This window comes from Corapipo altera, unplaced genomic scaffold, assembly GCF_003945725.1.
Source record: "Corapipo altera isolate COAL_440 unplaced genomic scaffold, ASM394572v1 113, whole genome shotgun sequence".
Taxonomy (NCBI): Eukaryota; Metazoa; Chordata; class Aves; order Passeriformes; family Pipridae; genus Corapipo; species Corapipo altera.
Genome location: NW_020884895.1, coordinates 2,127,394 through 2,144,685, shown reverse-complemented (window position 1 = coordinate 2,144,685; position 17,292 = coordinate 2,127,394). Strand labels below are relative to the sequence as shown.

At 50.3% G+C, this 17,292-nt stretch overlaps 1 protein-coding gene and 1 long non-coding RNA gene across 7 annotated transcripts in view; one reads left to right on the top strand and one right to left on the bottom strand.

Annotated features, from left to right (window-relative positions):
• Nucleotides 1-884: 884 nt before the first annotated feature.
• LOC113949258 lies at nt 885-2,307 on the bottom strand. Its single transcript, XR_003528397.1, has 3 exons — nt 2,154-2,307; nt 1,788-2,016; nt 885-950 (listed from the first exon to the last, which is right to left on the bottom strand). It is a non-coding gene; the product is annotated as an uncharacterized LOC113949258 (long non-coding RNA).
• Nucleotides 2,308-2,471: 164 nt separating this feature from the next.
• RUBCN (rubicon autophagy regulator) overlaps nt 2,472-17,292 on the top strand; it is a 31,565-nt gene continuing 16,744 nt past the window's right edge. For 3 of the 6 annotated variants that reach the window (XM_027647611.1, XM_027647612.1, XM_027647610.1), the window contains exons 1-4: nt 2,472-2,735; nt 14,138-14,291; nt 16,076-16,159; nt 17,090-17,249. In XM_027647611.1, coding sequence (XP_027503412.1) covers nt 2,479-2,735; nt 14,138-14,291; nt 16,076-16,159; nt 17,090-17,249 — 655 coding nt within the window. In that variant the 5' untranslated portion in view covers nt 2,472-2,478. Of the gene's footprint in view, nt 2,736-7,817; nt 7,874-10,650; nt 10,766-14,137; nt 14,292-16,075; nt 16,160-17,089; nt 17,250-17,292 lie in introns of those variants that run through there. The other 3 variants (XM_027647614.1, XM_027647613.1, XM_027647616.1) reach the window with 2 other exon arrangements.

The window sequence follows — 17,292 nt, the reverse complement described above, 5'->3', positions numbered from 1 at the left end:
AAGCTGATGAAAAATGAACAGCAGGTCTATCAAGTACAAATCATTCCACACCAGTCTGATTTCCTTCACTGACCTGGTAGGCAGCTCAAAAGAGAAGAGTAAACCAACTGTGTGTGGCAGCTTTTATCTGACTGTGATCTTGTTCACAAAAATACCATAAAGGAAGTTGTCAAACTGTGTTTGCTGCATCTCAATCCTGAGAGCACAACTGATAAAAACTTCACGTTTCAAGAGGGAGCCTCCACAAACATGTGGACAACCTTTTCTGAGTCAAGGAGAGATGGGAATGGGGTTACTCTGTTTGTAAGAGTAACCCCATAACATTTGAGTTCAAATGGACTCAGATGGGGTAGAAGAGAGAAAACAGCGCGAAAAAACGTAACTACAAAAATCAGCTTAATTTGCTGCAACTGTGATTGAATATTCAGGTAAATCTATCAGGACAATGAATATTGATGCAGGTCACCCAGTGTCAGACATCTATAGAATCTTCTTCACCAAAGGGGTTATCCCTAGAGCAAGGATTAGTACTCAGCCAGGAGCGTTATTGGAATGTAGCACCACAAATAAAGTGATGGTCAACAAAAACTAAAACTTCCAAAGCTGTTAGAGCAGAACATGTAATTCCACACAACGGCTGCTTCCACTCCTATGGACCTGTGACACAAACCACCATGTTCAGAGAACATAGGCTTTTGCTTCATCTTAAACCCCATTTTCGCAAGTCAGATATTGCTGCACACAGGGTTACAAGTTTTTAACAAAAGGACTTAAGTTTCAGTTACTCTCTTATTTGTGGAAATGAAGGACATTTGGGACTCTGTGCATTTGTTAGTGGAGACACACTGAAGCACTCTCCTATCTTGCCTGAGATCAGAGATCACACCTACAGCTGGAACAGCAGAATCATCTGGGAACAGTATCAAACTGGAAGCTCAGCTTCAGATGAGCTGCACATAACACAACAAAAATACAATTAATCTTTGTTACATGAGAATTTAGTCAACTTTGAGATCTCAATCTTAAGATTTCCTCGATTAAGGTCGTGTCAGTTCCTTTGCTATCTGGACAGATGTGGGACTGCATCTGCTCTTTGTTTACACCAGACCAAGGAGCTTTGACTTGAGGACAGTAGCCAGGGATGACACCGTTTACACCTGCTCACGCCACCACCTTAAGCAAACATCTTCATGGCACTACAACAGTCCTCTGCAATCTCCTATTAGTCAATGGCCAGGAATGTAGCAGTGACTTGGCCAGGTTAGCATTAGAAGGTATGAAAATACAACAAGCCACTCAGAATCAATAACTATTTACCTCAGTAACCCTGCAAACAAAGACTGTGTGCTATAAATAAACACAGGTATATAGTTTTCTACCAGTGCTCTAAAGCTACTCCACATTCAGACAAACTCTAAATGTCATTTCACAAGTTATCTTCATTGCCAAAGCAAAGAATTCCACTGGATTATTTACAGAAGGAAAAACCATAAAATCCTCTTATTTTATGGTGGTCCACAAAGGCCAAGTCTGCCATTAATAATTCCAGTTCACATTGTGATTCTTCTTTTTGAAGAACATCTCCTGATAGCACCAACCTATCACACTCTGGTAGCATCACAGAGCAGTCTTGGAGTGTACAAACCAAATTTTTTAGGTGTTTTTTTTTTTTAATAAAACTAAACTGGAAAATGCACTCCAGAAATGAACCAGATTGTCCCGACTGTTAAGGGAACTCAGTACAAAGCAGCAGAACAGAACTACTCTGAGATACCTCACTGAAATACCTATAGCGTGGATGACAGTTTCTCAGACGTGCCGGAGAGACACAGCCCTGCAGGTCTGTAATGAGCCTGGGCACCTTCCTAACACACCCCCCTCCTGCCATGGGAGGGCAGAGGAGAACGGGGCGGACTGTCAGGAAACTACACGGTCGAGGCGACGTCACGCTGGATGTGACTGATACTGAACTGCAAAGGGGATACACGCGAGACTTGCCATTGCCGACTTACAGACCTGAGAAGAATAAAAGGGCAAGGCCAGCTGAGAGACAACCAAACCTCACCCGTCTCTACAGCTACGAGCGCCAGGCGAGGCCCTGGGACGCTCCCCGAGGGCCACCCAGCCAAGGGCCCGGGGACTGAGGGCCTCACCAGGCCAAAAGCCCGCAAAGCCCTGGTCTGCAGCCTGCTCGGACACTCAGGCGGCACAAAGGGGTCCCGGCTCTCCCCCAGCCAGGGAGTGCGATCCCCGGGTCAGGGAGCAGCGCTGCTCCCGGAGACACAGACGGGTCTCGCCCCCCGCCGCTCCCGCTGTGGAAGGGTCCTGTCCCCCCCGCCCGCCCCCGTTGGTTCCTCCCGCGCCGGTGCCCGGCACAGCCCGATGGTTCATTCCGCCCCCCCGCGGCCCCGGCACTTGGTTCAGCCCGAGCCCCGTCCCCCGCAGCGGCGGGCCCAGCCCCGCTCCTCACCCAACGACATGTCGATCTTCTCCAGGCCGTCGCCGTGCCGGGCCCCCACCGCGGCCGACGAGCCCGGGAGTGGTGCCGCAGCCCCGAACACGTTCATGGCCGCCCTCAAGTCCCGCCGCCACCAACTCCCTAAGGCCTGGACCGCCCCCCCGCCAGCCCCGCGCATGCTCAACAGCTCCGCCCAGCCCAGGCCACAGACTCCCGGGCCGGGGAGCGTCGCGGCCGCTCCTCTGCCACGGCGCCCCCTGGCTGCCGGGAGGAGCAGGTACGGCGGGCGGGGGGCGATGCCGCGGGGCGGGTACTGCTGGGAGGCCGCTCCCAGGAGGGGATTCTCTAGGGAGAGCCGTGTCCTTGGGAAGGGTCAGGGCTTCCCTGCCACATCGGCGTGGGGCGCTGGGAGGCAAGGCTGTTGGCAGGGTGCGCTGTGCTGGGGGCTTGGAGAACAGGGCATGAAATCATGGGCTGGCTGGAGGTCCGATGGAGTGCTGAGATAATTGGAAGGATGGAGCAACTCTCCCATGAGGAAGGGCTGGCAGAGCTGGGGTTGTTCAACCTGGAGAAAAGAAGGCTCCGGGGAGACCACATTGCAGCCTTTCAGTACTTGAAATGGGCCTATAAGATGGGACAAGCTTTTTAGCAGGGCCTGTGGCAATAGGAAAGGGATAATGGCTTTAAACTGGAAGAGGGTGGAATATAATATAAGGAAGAATATATATATATATATAAGGATATAAGGAAGAATATTTTTACATATAAGGAAGAATTTTTTTACAGTGAGGGTGGTAGAACACTGTCACAGGTTGCCCAGAGAGCTGGTGGATTCCCCATCCCTGGAAACAGTCAAGGTACGGTTGGATGGGGTTCTGAGCAACCTGATCTGGTTGAAGGTGTCCCTGCTTGTGGCAGTGGGGTTGGACCTGATGACCTCTAAAGGTCCCCTCCAACCCAAACCATTCCATGTTGCAGGGTAGGGAAGGGTGTTCAGCTGGGAAGCTGAATGTGAGATGCCTTTGCCTGCAACCCCAGTGCAATTAAAACAAATAACCTGTACTGTGAACAGCAAAACAGGGTGGTTTTGAGTAAAAATATGTTTCCAAATGTGAAATGGTAGAGTTCAAACCAGGTTCCTATTTAAAAATATCATGGAAGGCTTAAAATTAGTACTTAAACCTGGAACAGTGTGTCCATGGACATTTTGTTCTCTTTGGTCTCTTTTCAGAGCTGTTATCTTATCCAGCCTTTGGTTAGAATCACATGATTGAGAAATTCAGAAGGGAAATCAACAACTTTGTTTTTTGAACAAGGAATCTAGTGAAGCCTTTCCTTCCTCCCTGAATATTTGCATTCTTTGGAGCTGTTGGTATTGTTGAGGGGTCAGCAGTGCACACATCCCTAGTGGAGAACTGGCTGCTGCTAAGTAAGTTATGTGTAACAGAGCTGGGATCTACCTATATTTTATAGAGCGGCACTTCCTTCCTTTGACACTCTGTTTAATTTAAGGGATAGTCATTATCTCTGAAATCTCTATGTCTTGCTCATGCTTGGTTGAAATTGGTCAGTGAGTTCCAGAGGCACTAAAGGAAGGATCAGATGGGCAGACAAGGTGATTGCAGAGGACAGACTTCCTTCAGAAGCCAGGCAGTAAATGCTGAAAGGAAAACCCACATCCATTTTCCCCTCTCAAAATGGTCACCTGGCATTACTGTCCACATCTCCCCCAGTTTTCCCTCGGAGCTGTGCTGTGGCTGCCATTCTACAGGTGTCTGTCTTCCCTCACCCTGGGCCTTCAGCAGGCTCTGCACCAAGGATAGCTCGTTTTATGGTCTGCCCACCAGCCTCCGGAGGGGGAGCTCCATACTGAGACTCCAGGGACTGCATTGCAAATGCCCTTGGGCAGGAATAAAGACTTCCATACCTGACCTTGCACACACCTCCTGGCAGCAGAAACACTCCCACATTTCTTTAACTGCCCACGTCTGCCACATGCGCATTTGCTAAAATAAACACTCCATGACAAGTGTAATATCCTGAGTTCCTGACACACAATGAGCTCCCTTGTGTGTAATCCCTGTCACAGCTCTGTCCTGTGCTGGGAGGCACCTGCACTGAAACACTGTAGAGGCCTTTACAATGGGAGATCTTTCTAGGAGTGTTATCATGAAAGGCAAGAATGAGCCAGTAGAGGCTTTCTGGCCTCTGCTGTGTCCTGCACTACAGACTGTTGACAAGGCTTTGTTGTCTCCCTGTACACTCTAGGCATCTCTTCCCATTAAAATAAGGCCAATAACATGCTTCTGGATGTTCTTCTTGCTGCTTCCTACTGTCTAGAAGAGAATGGCTCAGTTACTGTCACAGGACACCTTCGGCTAGTGAGAGATTTTCCCTTCAGGCAGGAGAAGCTCGTGACCACAGTGCTGGAGGCTGACAGTTCCATCCCGGTTTATTCTGTGTGTTCTCCATGTGCAGCATGTTCAGATGGACTGATGGATTTGATAACTTACACATTTTCCCCCAGGTGACAAGTGGGATTGGATGACAAGTGATTGATGACAAGTAGGATTTGAGGTTCTTATAATCAGGCTGCATTTCTAAAGCAAAGATGCTATTGCCAGATTACCAACAACTACTAATAATAGAGGTGCCAAAAGATGTATTTTTTAAAAAGCATTAAACCAAATTCCTGTGATGCTGTAGGGTGCAGCTCCATCTGGGAACTGCGTCACACCAATAAACAAATGCTCTGTTTACCCCAAACAAACATGGGAACTTCAAAGGTGGCAGTTGCTGCCTGCCCTTGTGACAAGTGGAAATCAGAAAAAATCCGGTTTACCAGATCCATGGGTTGCATTTATTATCCGAACAGGACACCACCTATCTGCTGCTCAGCACAACAGAAAACCAGGCAAAAGTTCTGCTTCTGAAGAGTATTTTCCTTCTGTGTTCAAAATGGCTGGAATGCCGTGGGGATCATGAAGGCAACCATGCAAATATCAGCTCTTGGTTTGCTATGTGGCTCTCAGGACTGTGCCAGCATCCAGCCAAGAGTCAAAGTTTCCACATGGCACTGACAGTACAAAGAACCAGTCCTTTAACTGTATAAAGTCCAGTATGATTCAACCATGCTGAGTTTGTATCCACTGTAAGAACACTGTGTGTCTAAAGCACCCACAGGCTGTAATAAGTTTTGGGGCTGGTTCTTTCCTGGGCCTTTCCCAAACTCTTCCTGAGCACCAGTTAGTTGTCTCCTCACCAAAATGAGACAACATGACTCAGCTGCCCAGTAACCCCCCTTGTTCTGGTACATTGTGGAGGAATTGCAGAGTAGATGTTACCTGCTGAACATGCTGAAATTCCCAGGAGGAAGTGCTAAAATTACCATGCAGAAACAACACCCAAAGGATCAGGTCCTAAGTGCACTCAAACATTTAAAGCCAGAGGGGACTGTCTAGTCCAAACTGCATGTTGTGAGCTGTGGAATACCACACCTGAATTGATCCCAGAAACCAGTGAGCTATTCCAGTGCACCTTCCAAAGGAGGTCTCTACTTCCCTAGGGACACAGGCACTGCCCTGATAAAAATAGCCTCTTATTCCTAACATGAAATTGTCTGGCTTCTACCAATAATTTCCAATTCTTCCTTCTCTGCAATGTGCTCTTTATGCTTAAAGAGTCAGTAACTAACTTTGTCATCCAAATCTTCCCCAAACAGCAATCAGGTCTGTGAGATTCCAAATTCTGCTACTGTTCAGCAAAAGGATATATATATTTATATATATATGTACGTATAACATATGTTTACAATTGTTGACCTCTATTGGCACTCCTCAGATTTTGCACTGAAGGATTAATCTCCAGTTTAACCTCAGTGCAGTCCCAGAAGCTCACATCTGTGTGTGATTAAATCAATGTGGGCATTGACAATAGTTAAGTAAACAATGTCTATAAGTAACATATGAAAACAACATAATGAAGTAGGGAAAAGGAGAAGGTTTTTTTCTGAAGAAATTTAAAAAATCACTGTTGAGTAACATCCAGGCTATTTCTGACTTGCGGAACTAGAAGAATCTTGTAATTCCTGATTCAGGAGCTAAATTAGATCTGTCAGCTTTATTTGCATGCTCCATTTCACCAGACATGATCCTCTAATGATTGCAGTAGTCCTGATGACATGATTTCCTCCAATATTTTTACTGTTAGAGTCAACACAGTCTGATGCTGTGATACCAAATCTGCCACGTAGAGCCAGTGTTTTCAATCACTGCAGTACCCTCTAAGCAAGGAAATTTCTGCCTGACAACTGGGCTGAAGTTGTTGTTCCACACTTGTATACAATTACTTTGTATGAGGAGTCCTTCTGAAAAATGTGTTGCTGTTATTAAGAACAGCAGTACAGAATGCTGTTCCCCCACATGCTGCAGAAGTACTGTACTGGTAAAATAAACCACATACAAATTGTCAGGTCAAGGGGTGCTTTTTCATGTATGCAGCATATATTTATCATTAAAAGTAATAGTTATAGGGAGTTTCCACTGTATAAATATTGTTCTTTGGAGAAAGGGTGATTGGGCATTGGAATGGGCTGCCCAGGGAGGTGGTGGAGTCACCGTCGGTGGAGGTGTTTAAGGAAAGACTGGACATGGCACTTAGTGCCATGGTCTAGTTGACAAGGTGATGTTAGGTCTTAGGCCAGACTCGATGATATCAAAGGTCTTTTTTAGCCTAGTTGATTCTGTGGTTCTGTAAAATACATAACTTTGGTTTCTGAGGCATCAGACAACTCCAGACATATTTGGGTTTCATCTCCTATTTGTCATTGACTGTTCTCAGTCTGAAGGCAGCAGCATCACTTTTTCCTTTTTCAGGTTTCATTTCACTGCATTTCAGTGGAAGGCGCACCCAACTCTGCTGTATTTCCCACACCCTCCTTGCAGCGGACGCGAGAACCCTCTGTCCAGTTCCTCTGTCCCTGCAGGTGTGATCAGAGCATGAGCTGCCCCTCAGGGACACGTTGTTTTTTTGGTTCTTTGGTTTTTTGTTTGGTTTTTTTTCCCCTGCCATCACACTTTTCTCATCACGTGCTACGCAGGGTTTGGTGAGGGTTATCTCAGCAGTTACTGTGTTTTTAACCCGCTCTCTGAAGGCACCGGCGGGGAACGCCAAGCGCTGCGGGGCAGGGGCGGCTGAGGCGAAACCGCCGTGCACGCCGGGAGTTGTAGTCCGCCGCGACGCTGGGAGCGCCGGGCGGCCGCGGGGCACGCCGGGAATGGTGGTAGGAAGACAACGCGGGGTGGGGTAGCCTCTCCTCCCCCACCGCCCCCACGTGACGGTGTCGCGGCTGCGGCGGGGCCGCGCGCGCGCGCCCGCGATGGAGATCGGGCCCCACGCGGGGCGCGCGGAGAGCAGGTGGGGCCGCGGGGGCGCGCGCGGGGGCGGGACGCGCGCGGGGGGCGCGAGTGTCCCCGGGACGCGGCCCCGCGTTGGGCGCCCGCGGGAGGCGGGACACGGGCGTGGGGGTGCGGGCGTCCTGGCGGCGCGGCCCGCGTGGGTGCCCGTGGGGAGCCCGTGGCACGGGGTGCGGGTGTGAGTGTCCCGCGTAGGAACCTGCGGGAGGCGTGACACGGGGTGCGGGTGTGGTGGGCGGTGTCAGTGCGCGTGTGCGCTGGCACCGGGGGCGGCAGGGTCCTGTGTGTGCACGCGTGGGTCAGTAACGAGTTATGTAGGACGCGGCAGGGAGCGCGGGATGTGCGTGCGGGAACACGGGTGGCTGCAGTGCCGGCGCGCGCGTGGTGCCTGGGAAGCACCCGGGATGCGCTGGGGGTGCCCCTGGGGAGCTCCCGTCCTGCGTGGGTGTGTGGGAGTGTGTGTGCACAGCCAGCGCACGGGTGCGGAGGTACCTGGGAGCGATCTGGGAAGGAACAGACCCCTTGGGATGGGTGGGATTGGTGCTTGCAGCGTCCCCGGTGGGAGGAAGCACACGGTGAATGGGCTGTCAGAGCAGAGTGTGGCTGCCATCACCCACGCGGGCCCAGAGTATGTTTGCCACTGGAGGACAGTAATGGCCACAGACGTGTGCCCTCAGCACCTGATGCTCTGCACTGTGGTCCCCATCAGTCCCGGCCAGGACAGCAGCTGCCGGGCCTCTCCTTTGGACGCCTTGAGCTTAAGGGCGAAACCAGCCCACCCTCACACTGCACTGCCGCTGCTCTGGTGGCTCTGCAGCTCGCTGGTCTGGGATCCTGTCTCCTTACCCTCCTGGCAGTCAGCTGCACCACCTATTCCAGGTGCTGAACAGAAGTCTCCGAAGGCGAGGTCCTTGTGCCTGCACCACCCCTGTGGCTGGGGGTGAGCATGGCCACAGTGACCTCACCTGCCTGCATGGTCCTCATTTGTGCTTCAGGCCTGGTTCTCCTTGTTAGCATTTGTAAGAGCAGCAGAGGTTGTTTCCTGGAGGTGTTTTGATGACAAGTCCTATTTACTTCAGGTTTTTGCATGTGCTTTGGTTTTGCTCCTGTGCTCACAAGCACAGGGTGAGTGTTGGACGGACATTGGGAGTGTTGCCTGGGGAAGAAGGAGCAGCTGAAACTTGATATAGGAGAGAAGCATTCCTTATCTGAGGGGCTCAGCTATTCCTGCTTGCCATATCAGCTGGGGAAATGCTACCGGTGCCTTTAAAGCTATAGCACAGGTTTGGGGTGCCTTTGGATTTGCACAGTTGGAGCTGTTCTCAGTCTTCACTAATGCTTCAGACCCAGCAGGCTCTGAAAGGCAAAAGGAATTGACTGCATTCACTGCTTTGTCTTTCCAGACTTATCTTTGTGCATATTCATGCCTTTGCAAGCACAAGGCCTGCACCACCAGACTCTACCATGTCATGACTAATAGGGTTGAGGTGTTACCACCCCCAGCACTCCCCCCAGGGACAAGGAGGGTATCAACTCCATGGTGCTGGCACTTGTGGGGGCCTGCTTGTTCTGGATGGCACTGATGCCCTGGGGAGGATCCCACATTGGCCTTGCACTGCCTTGTCCTTTGTGCGGTGGGTGGGTTTAGCGTCGTCTTTGTTCCCGGTGAGGTGTCATTTCACACTGGATTGTGGCTGTGACTGATAGCAATAGAATAGAGGTCACTGGATCCATCTTCCCATGGATCACAGGAAACGCAGAAGCAAAAGTTATTCCGCTGAAGTCCATCCTCCTGCCAGCATGGGAGAGGAAAATGAGGATCTTGTGCTGGGTTTTTCCTCCCAAGCAGCAGGTCTGAACTGCATCAGGGAGCAGGGGCTGTAACACCCGTGTCCATGGGGGCACTGCAGGAAGGTTAGTGCTGTCCTGCCAGGCACACAGCAGGGCTCTCAGGGTGGTGGGCAGGTGGTGAAGAGGATACAGCAGTCCCAGGGAGAGCAGGGATGGTCAGCTGGGCAGTTTGGCAGAGAGCTGCTGCCTTCAGCTCTGGCACCAGCAAGGCCCCCAGGGACAGCAGGGCCAGAGGAGAGGGTCCCTAAAGGGAACTTGTGCTGGATGAGCAGCTGGTCCCAGGGAGGTGGCTGCCATGGGGATCTACTCTGCCTGTCTCTGCCTCTGGCTGCCTGCGTGCTTGTCACAGACGGGTCCTGTGCAGATCAAAGCCTGATGAACAGTGTCCTGGGTCTACAGGTTGTGGTCATCTGCTTGTGAGAGGCTTAGCCAGGATGAGCAGGTAAAGTTATCTGCCTTGAAAAGGTTAAAAAACACCTTTAATTCCTCTTTTCTTCCCTCATCCTTTGCCAGTGCAGAGCAAGAGTGCATCAGCATGGCCTGTGTTTGCTGGGAGACCTGTCTTGGTTGTGCCCCTCATTCTGTATCCATGCAAGCTTTTAGTACAGGGCAAGCCACCCTGCGTGCCCCTTTTCCAGCCAGCCTGCTTGGCTGTCCCTGCCTGGCACTGTGGGGCTGACCTGCTGGGCTGGCAGAGCTCATCTGGCTTCCCCTGCCTCGTCAGCCACTCCCTGTGACTGCAGATGAATTGCATGAAGCCTGGCTTTCTTTTAATCCCTTTTCCCAGCAGTGCTGAGCCTGCTGGAGGAGCAGGCGGGGGAGCCCAGGGAAGGGGCTGCTGGTTGTCTGGGAGATCCGGGGACGACGAGGCGGGAGCAGACTCTGTGCAGCGGCGGGTTACGTGGAGTCTTGGGTTTCTGCTGGAGGAACTGACAGCCAGCACAGGAATGTCCTTGGAGATTTGTCAGAAGTCCCTCCATGACCTTGGCATCCTCAGCTCAACCTCTTCAGTATGCTAAGAAGGATCGAGGGAGTCCTCCAGGTAGAGGTCAGGATTCAAGCAGCCATTGCTTGGTGCCTCCTGCAGAGCGCAGGAAACACACAGCAGATGTTGTTTGCAAGAAGGATGAGCTTCATTTCTATTTTCTATTTTTGAATGCTACCTGTGTGATTCTGTTTTGGAAAGTAATTAGGGCTTGGTTTTATTTTAAATGAAGAAGTCCACCTGAGTCAGCACCATGGCTCCCTGCCTCTGCTGTGAGTCACCTTTGCTGACTTGGATCAAGAGAAGTTCCTACCCTTGCTGGCGCAGAGGGGCTGAGAAAGCCTTGAGGAAAGCAAGCAGCATTCCCTGTCGATGTCAGCAGCAGTGGCATTAAGCCATTTCTTGTTCCAAGGCCGGATTCTGTATTTTATCACTCCAGTGTGAAAGGTTAAGTTATATTTGGGACAGTTCCTGACAGCAGGTTGATGTTGCTGTACCTGAAGATGGAGTTTGTGGTGGTAAAGAAAGGAGGCCCAGAGCCAAGTTTATGAAGCAGGTGGTTAAAATTGGAGGCTGGATCAGAGGTTGTCTTTAAGGGAGGAGAGGGATGTGGTTGAGGTCTCACCAGTGCTCCACCACCCATGGCACCTGCAAGCACCCTTGGTCCTTCTGGCAGGGGGAACCAGGCTCTCTGAAACAGGAGAGCAGAAGCATGTGTGGTTCTTGCAGAGAAGGCTCTGCTGGTGCACTGTGACCCTCTGGGGTGTGTTTCTCACTCTGCCCTTACTGTAAATAAGGGTGCATGATATGATATGACTTGGCCTTACCCCATGTCAGGCTTTCTATAGCACTAGCAAAGGAGAACTCTCCTTCTTCAGGAAAAAACAAGCAGATTTCATAGTAGTGCTCTGAACACCTGCTGAAATGGGGAACTGGAGGGCAGCTGGGATTTGAGCTTTCTCCATTCCTTCTGGCAGACAAAGCCCAGGCTCTGTCAGTGGGAGGGGAGCAAACCCTGCAGGGTTAGCCAATGAGTCTGGTCAAAAATGAAATGAGGTTAGCCATGCTCTCAATTTCCCTGCCACCTGCACCCAACTATATGGGTCTTCATTTCTTCAGCCTTGTGTCACTTGTGCTTTCCAGCATGTTCCAGCCCAGAAACAGCTAGGGTTTGGGTATCAGAAGGGTCTTGTGTGTCCAGCTTCTGAACTGCTTTGGGTCAACAAGTCCCATAGGGTACTTACTGTCCTACAAGGATTTAATTCACTTTTGGTAACTTCTACATCACCTCTGCAAAGGTGCTTTCATTGTGCCACTCATTCCCTATGTGCTTCTGTGTTTAGTGTTTTAACACTTGGAAGTTATTTTGTTTGAGGATTGCTTAGCCTTAGTTACCCTTTGCTGGGAGGGAGCCCTGACTCCAGTCTGTTGGCTCCTGGTTTGCTACATCTTGAGAGATGCACAACTCTTCTAATGAGACTGTTCATTTGGAAAGGCACATCTCTGCATATGCTGCCCTCACATCCTTGTGTGCATTTCCTGCTTTATATAGCATGAAACAACATGAGAGGGAGTTCCCCTGACTCACTGATTTGGAATATCAACAGTGTGGCTGAGCTTTCGCTTGCATTTCCTAGCTCTTGAGTGTTGAAATATCTTAGGGAGGAGCTGGTTTTGATCTCCCTAGCTGCAGATGCTCTTTGACCAGGAACTGGCAGTGCCTCTCTGGGCATCCGTAGACAAAGAGCATCTGCAGCCCTCAGGGCAGGGATGGGAAAAGCCCATAAATTCAGAAGGGCTGGATCTTTTCTTTTGTCTCCCTGAATCCTATCTCCTTCAGGAAACTGCCTTTGATTTGTATCTGTGCATTTTTCTTCAGCCTCTCCTGAGATAAAGCCCTCACTGTACCTCTAAGTCTAAGTACATCATGAACAAAAAGGTACATCATATGCTATGGTTTAGAGCTCCGGTGCTGGTAGGGCGACAGGCTTTGCTGGTGGGATGGATTGGCTTCTGTGTGGTTTAAGCTTAGATGGGTGCTGAAAGTGGTGAGGTTTCCCTGAAGAGGAAGGGGAGTGGATGGAGATCTTGAAGTAGAGCCAATATTTGGTGATCTGCTTGTTCAACTGATCAGTTTGGCAGTAGCGAACTAGTCTCGAAAAGAGGTTACTGGTGAGAAAAGCTTTATTTTAAATACCAGAAGTATGTGGCCCACACTTTTATCCCCAAGGGATGAAAATGAGAGCAGTTTTAAATAATGTTATTTATTTTAATTTTTTTCCCTTTTTTTTCCCCTTTTGTTTTGGAAATCCACTTTGGTTTTGCTGTGGAAGGGATTAACAGCTGAAACACTGGGTTATTTCTTGCCAGTTAAAAGGCTGGATTTTCATTCTAAGGTGTCAGCTTGGGTGCCTTTGTTACAAACACTGCAGAAGCATACTATTTTGATATTTACACTCCTAACTATACCTTGCAACACTGCTGTTTCTTCTTTAGAGAGTGGCTCCTGTATGAATATGTGTTTTTGACAGCTGCTGTTCCTCTGGCAACAGTGTCAAGCAGTTTGAGTGGAGACCTCAGTCATACAAAGCTTTCTTCCCCAAAGCTGCTTTTGCATATGCAAATGGCATTACCTCTCTGCACCATAGCTCCTGCTTTGTGGTAGATAATGGTGCTTTCTTGCTGTATGCTGGGTAGCTGAGGGGGATGATATTGATGAAATGCTGTGCACGCTCCAGAGTACACCAGCAGTTTGCTAATCTCTGTCCAGAACATGGTGAATGCTTTTGCAAGAAGTCCGCTTGTGCCTACAGCAGCTCAGGGCCCAGAGAGCAGCTCCAGAGGTGGAGATGCAGATGCAGTGTTACCTCCCTGGGGACGGAGCACCTGTGCATCCTGAAGGGCTGGAGTGCTCGATGTAGTATGTTTTTCTCAGCCACTCTCTAAACACAGGTGTAGGGGGGCCAGTGTCTGCTAGATCTGGTGGACATCATGCCCTCCCTCAGAGCTGCTGTACTCCTGAGGGGCTGCTGCTCAGCAGTCCCTGATAGAGAGAGCATGTGAGTGAAGCAAGTGAGAGGCTGGCGGGGAAGGTGTCCTCTAGCTTTGTTGGCCATACTAAGCAAGTGGTATATTGCAGGAGCCAATGTCTTGGTTCAGTCTTTGCTCAGTCTTTGTTCTGTCTGTCTCCTGAGACCACATTGCTGGTGGCTACCAGTCCTCAGAAGAATCATTATGATAAGGCCTGTTGTCCACAAACCATGTTGACCACAGGGAGTAATAAAGTTCTTTAGTTCACCTTTGCTGGCTTCTGGACCACTGAAGGTTTCAGCCTGACCAGAGTCTCCTTGGAAAGAGTGCAAGACCATGTTCCTGTTGTGAAGCTCCTCTTGCTGTATCTCTGATGTATCTTGCTGTGTTCCTCTGCAGGAAGGAGCATTGGAAGCTGCTCGGCAACTTGAAGACCACAGTGGAAGGTTTGGTGTCCATCAGCAACCCAAATGTCTGGTCCAAGTATGGGGGCTTGGAACGGCTCTGCAGAGACATGCACAGCATCCTCTACCATGGGCTCATCCACGACAAGGTAGGACTCTGTTCTGCCAGCATGGCTGTCTGTCTGTCTGTCTGTAGCAGCTTTGGTGCCTGTCACAAGCACGTGGGGCAGTCCTGTCTGCTGCAGCTCACTTCTGTGCTCATAGCATAGAGTGGGTCCAGTGCTTGTAGCAGTGTGGGAAATGATCCAAGCAACAACTGAGCTTGCCTGGCAAGTGCCGTGGTTGTCAGAGAGACCTGTGTGCATGTTGTTTCTATCTCATCTACCTTCAATATGGTTTTTCTAAGTACTTGTGCCCCCTGTACTGAGGCCACTCCTCTCTCCTTTCCTTCTGCTGCAGCCAAACAATTAAATTGCATTTGCAGTGAGTCAGCCCCGTATCATCTGTGCTTGGATAAGTCCCCAGTGAGGTCTGGCAAGAGAAACCTCATGTCTTTACTGTTTCTGGTTAGCTGTGTTAGTAACAGGAGCTGGCAGCCAAACCCGCGCCCTGTGTGAATGGGATCACTCTTTCCAGGCTCTTGTTGTGCCTGCAGTTGCTCACCCAGCCTTTACCCCTTTCATGGCTGCCTGGAAGAATTTCTCTTTCCCAGTTGTGTGCAGAGGCCGGAAGATCTCCTTTTCAGCTTGCAATTAGCAGCACAATTAATTTACAGGGGAAAGCTGAAGAAAGGCTGCAGGGGATGCCCAGGGACAGGCTTCCCATCGGTGGCTCTGCCACACAGGGAGAAGAGAGCTGTTCAGAGGAGCTCCAGGCAGCTTGCATGGGCCAGCTGGGTTCAGGGTCAGGAAAACTGAATCTATGCAGTGCTGCACCCAAGCTAATAAACCTCCAGGAAGAGCCAGGCTGGCAGGTTGTCCCACCAGGGAGCTTTGCTCGCTGGCTTCATTAAGTTTGCAGCCAGCACTTGTTACGGTGCAGCTCTGTTCCTGTTAGTCCCCAGTGGTGTGGACCAGGGACCTTTGGGAGATCATCAGAGAGAGAAGCTGCCTTTTCTATGTGAGGAGTGCAGCACTCCCTTCTGATAGATTTGCTAGTAATGGGCTTCAGGAAGTGAATGATTTATACATGTCTGATATTGGTAACAGTTCACGCCAATCATGGAAAGCAGGATGGTGTGTTACCTTCCTTAGTGCTTTTACATTTACAGCTCTTCCACTCAGGAGTGTCTGCCCTGCTTGGGCATGCGTGACACCAGTCAAGCTTTCAGAGGTGCAAAGGGAGGCTTCCTAACAGCAGTTTTCTCATAGTTGCTCCAGCAAAACATTTCCTTTCACTCATTATTTTCTTGGCAACTTTTTTGCTTACAACTAGGAATAAAAGGAAAAGGTGAAAAAATCCCTATGTAGATGTTAAGAGAACTGGGGTTAGATGTTTTTAAACTTTTGATTGAATTTATTTGTCCAGAAAGCCCTATTCAGTCCAGAAAACTAAAATTGCTGGATTAGTTTTGTAGTCTTAAAAAAACCAAGCTACTCCCCCCCTGCTGCCAAACCAAATAAACCACAAAGCAGAAGCCATTCCTCTGTCACTTGTGAAAGAGGAAATAGAGATGGAAGTAAAATAATCAGCTTTTTGTTGAAGAGAGATTTTTTTGGGTCTGTGTTTACACCCGATAGGGTGGTGAGGAAAACAGCAACTCTGCTGCAGTTCCTCTCTAACGGGAAGAATAACTAAGAAGAAAAAAACTTCATTGTTTGAATAAAACTGAGGCAGGCAGCACATCCTCTCATGGCAGCAAGGGGCTAACGGGGAATGTTGTCATTTAACTGGGACTTGGGATGTGGTACCTAACTGTCCCTGTCCCGGGCAGGTGTGCTGCAGACAGAAGGATTACTGGCAGTTTGTGAAGGACATTCGCTGGCTGAGTCCCAGCTCTGCTCATCACCTGGAGAAGGTGGGTTCTGATGGGGTGGCCTGATGTGCCCAGAGGGAGGGGAGGGGGCAGCTGAGCTGTGAGCCTCACCAGTGGGGTAGTGGTGCCTTGGCTGTTGTGGGTAAAGTGGCTCCAGGGCTTGTGGAGGCTGAAGCAGCCGTGTGTTTGGGTACAAACCATGTCCTGGGAACTCAGCGTGGCTTGAGCTGAGACAATCGTCTGCTTATTTCCCCCAGGCCAGTCTCCAGCTCGGCTGGGCCGGGTGCAGCGGGCATCACCAAGGGAACTGGCACAAGCAGTGCTTGTGTGTAAGCAGGGGTGATTCATGCGTCTGTGCAAACCTCTAACGGTCTGGGCTGTCCCGTTTCTGGGTTGTGGCTTCACCATGCATTTATTTTCCCATTCCTGGCTTCTGGCAACCACTGGCACTGCTCTTGGTGTTTGGCTGCCCCGTGCTGACATCCATGATCCCCACCTGGGTGAGCACAAAGGACTGACCACTGGTAGTCCCTGTGTCCAGCCTGCTCCTGGGGGGATGTGCGGTGTGACTCCAGTCCAGCTCTTCAAGCTGCAGCAGCTCAGGCATTGTCATAATCTTCTGGAATTAATGTGTCAGCAAGTGACTGTCACCACTGGGGTCAGGTTGAATTTAGGAGTTCCTCCAGGGGTTCCTCCAGGTCAGAGGCAAAACACATGGGTGGGAGAGTGTGCAGGAGAAATTTGTGCTGGTGGCTGTTGGAGGACTTTGGTCACTAGCTGACCTTTGAAATGTTGTTCCTGCCTGGTGCTTTTGGCTCCCTGGTGGCTGGGGAGCTGCTGGGACATGTCCTCCTTCTCGCTGACAGTGACAAAGCTGCTGTTATCGAGAGGACCAAAGCCATGTGGTGGAACAAGCCCTGCTCACCTGCTTGCCTCTGCATGCCTTAACCTGTGCCTGATGTCCCTTTCCAGTTCATCAGCCTGCAGGAGAGTGACCAGCGTGACCCAGAGGGCCCAGGAGACCAGGCCATCGCACAGCTGTGGCTGCAGCACAGCCTGCAGTGCCACTGCCTGTCGGCACAGCTGAGGCCGCTCCTGGGGAACCGGCAGTACATCAGGAAGTTCTATGCAGGTAAAGAGCAGCGGGCCTTTTCCTTCTTATTAGGAAAATATCT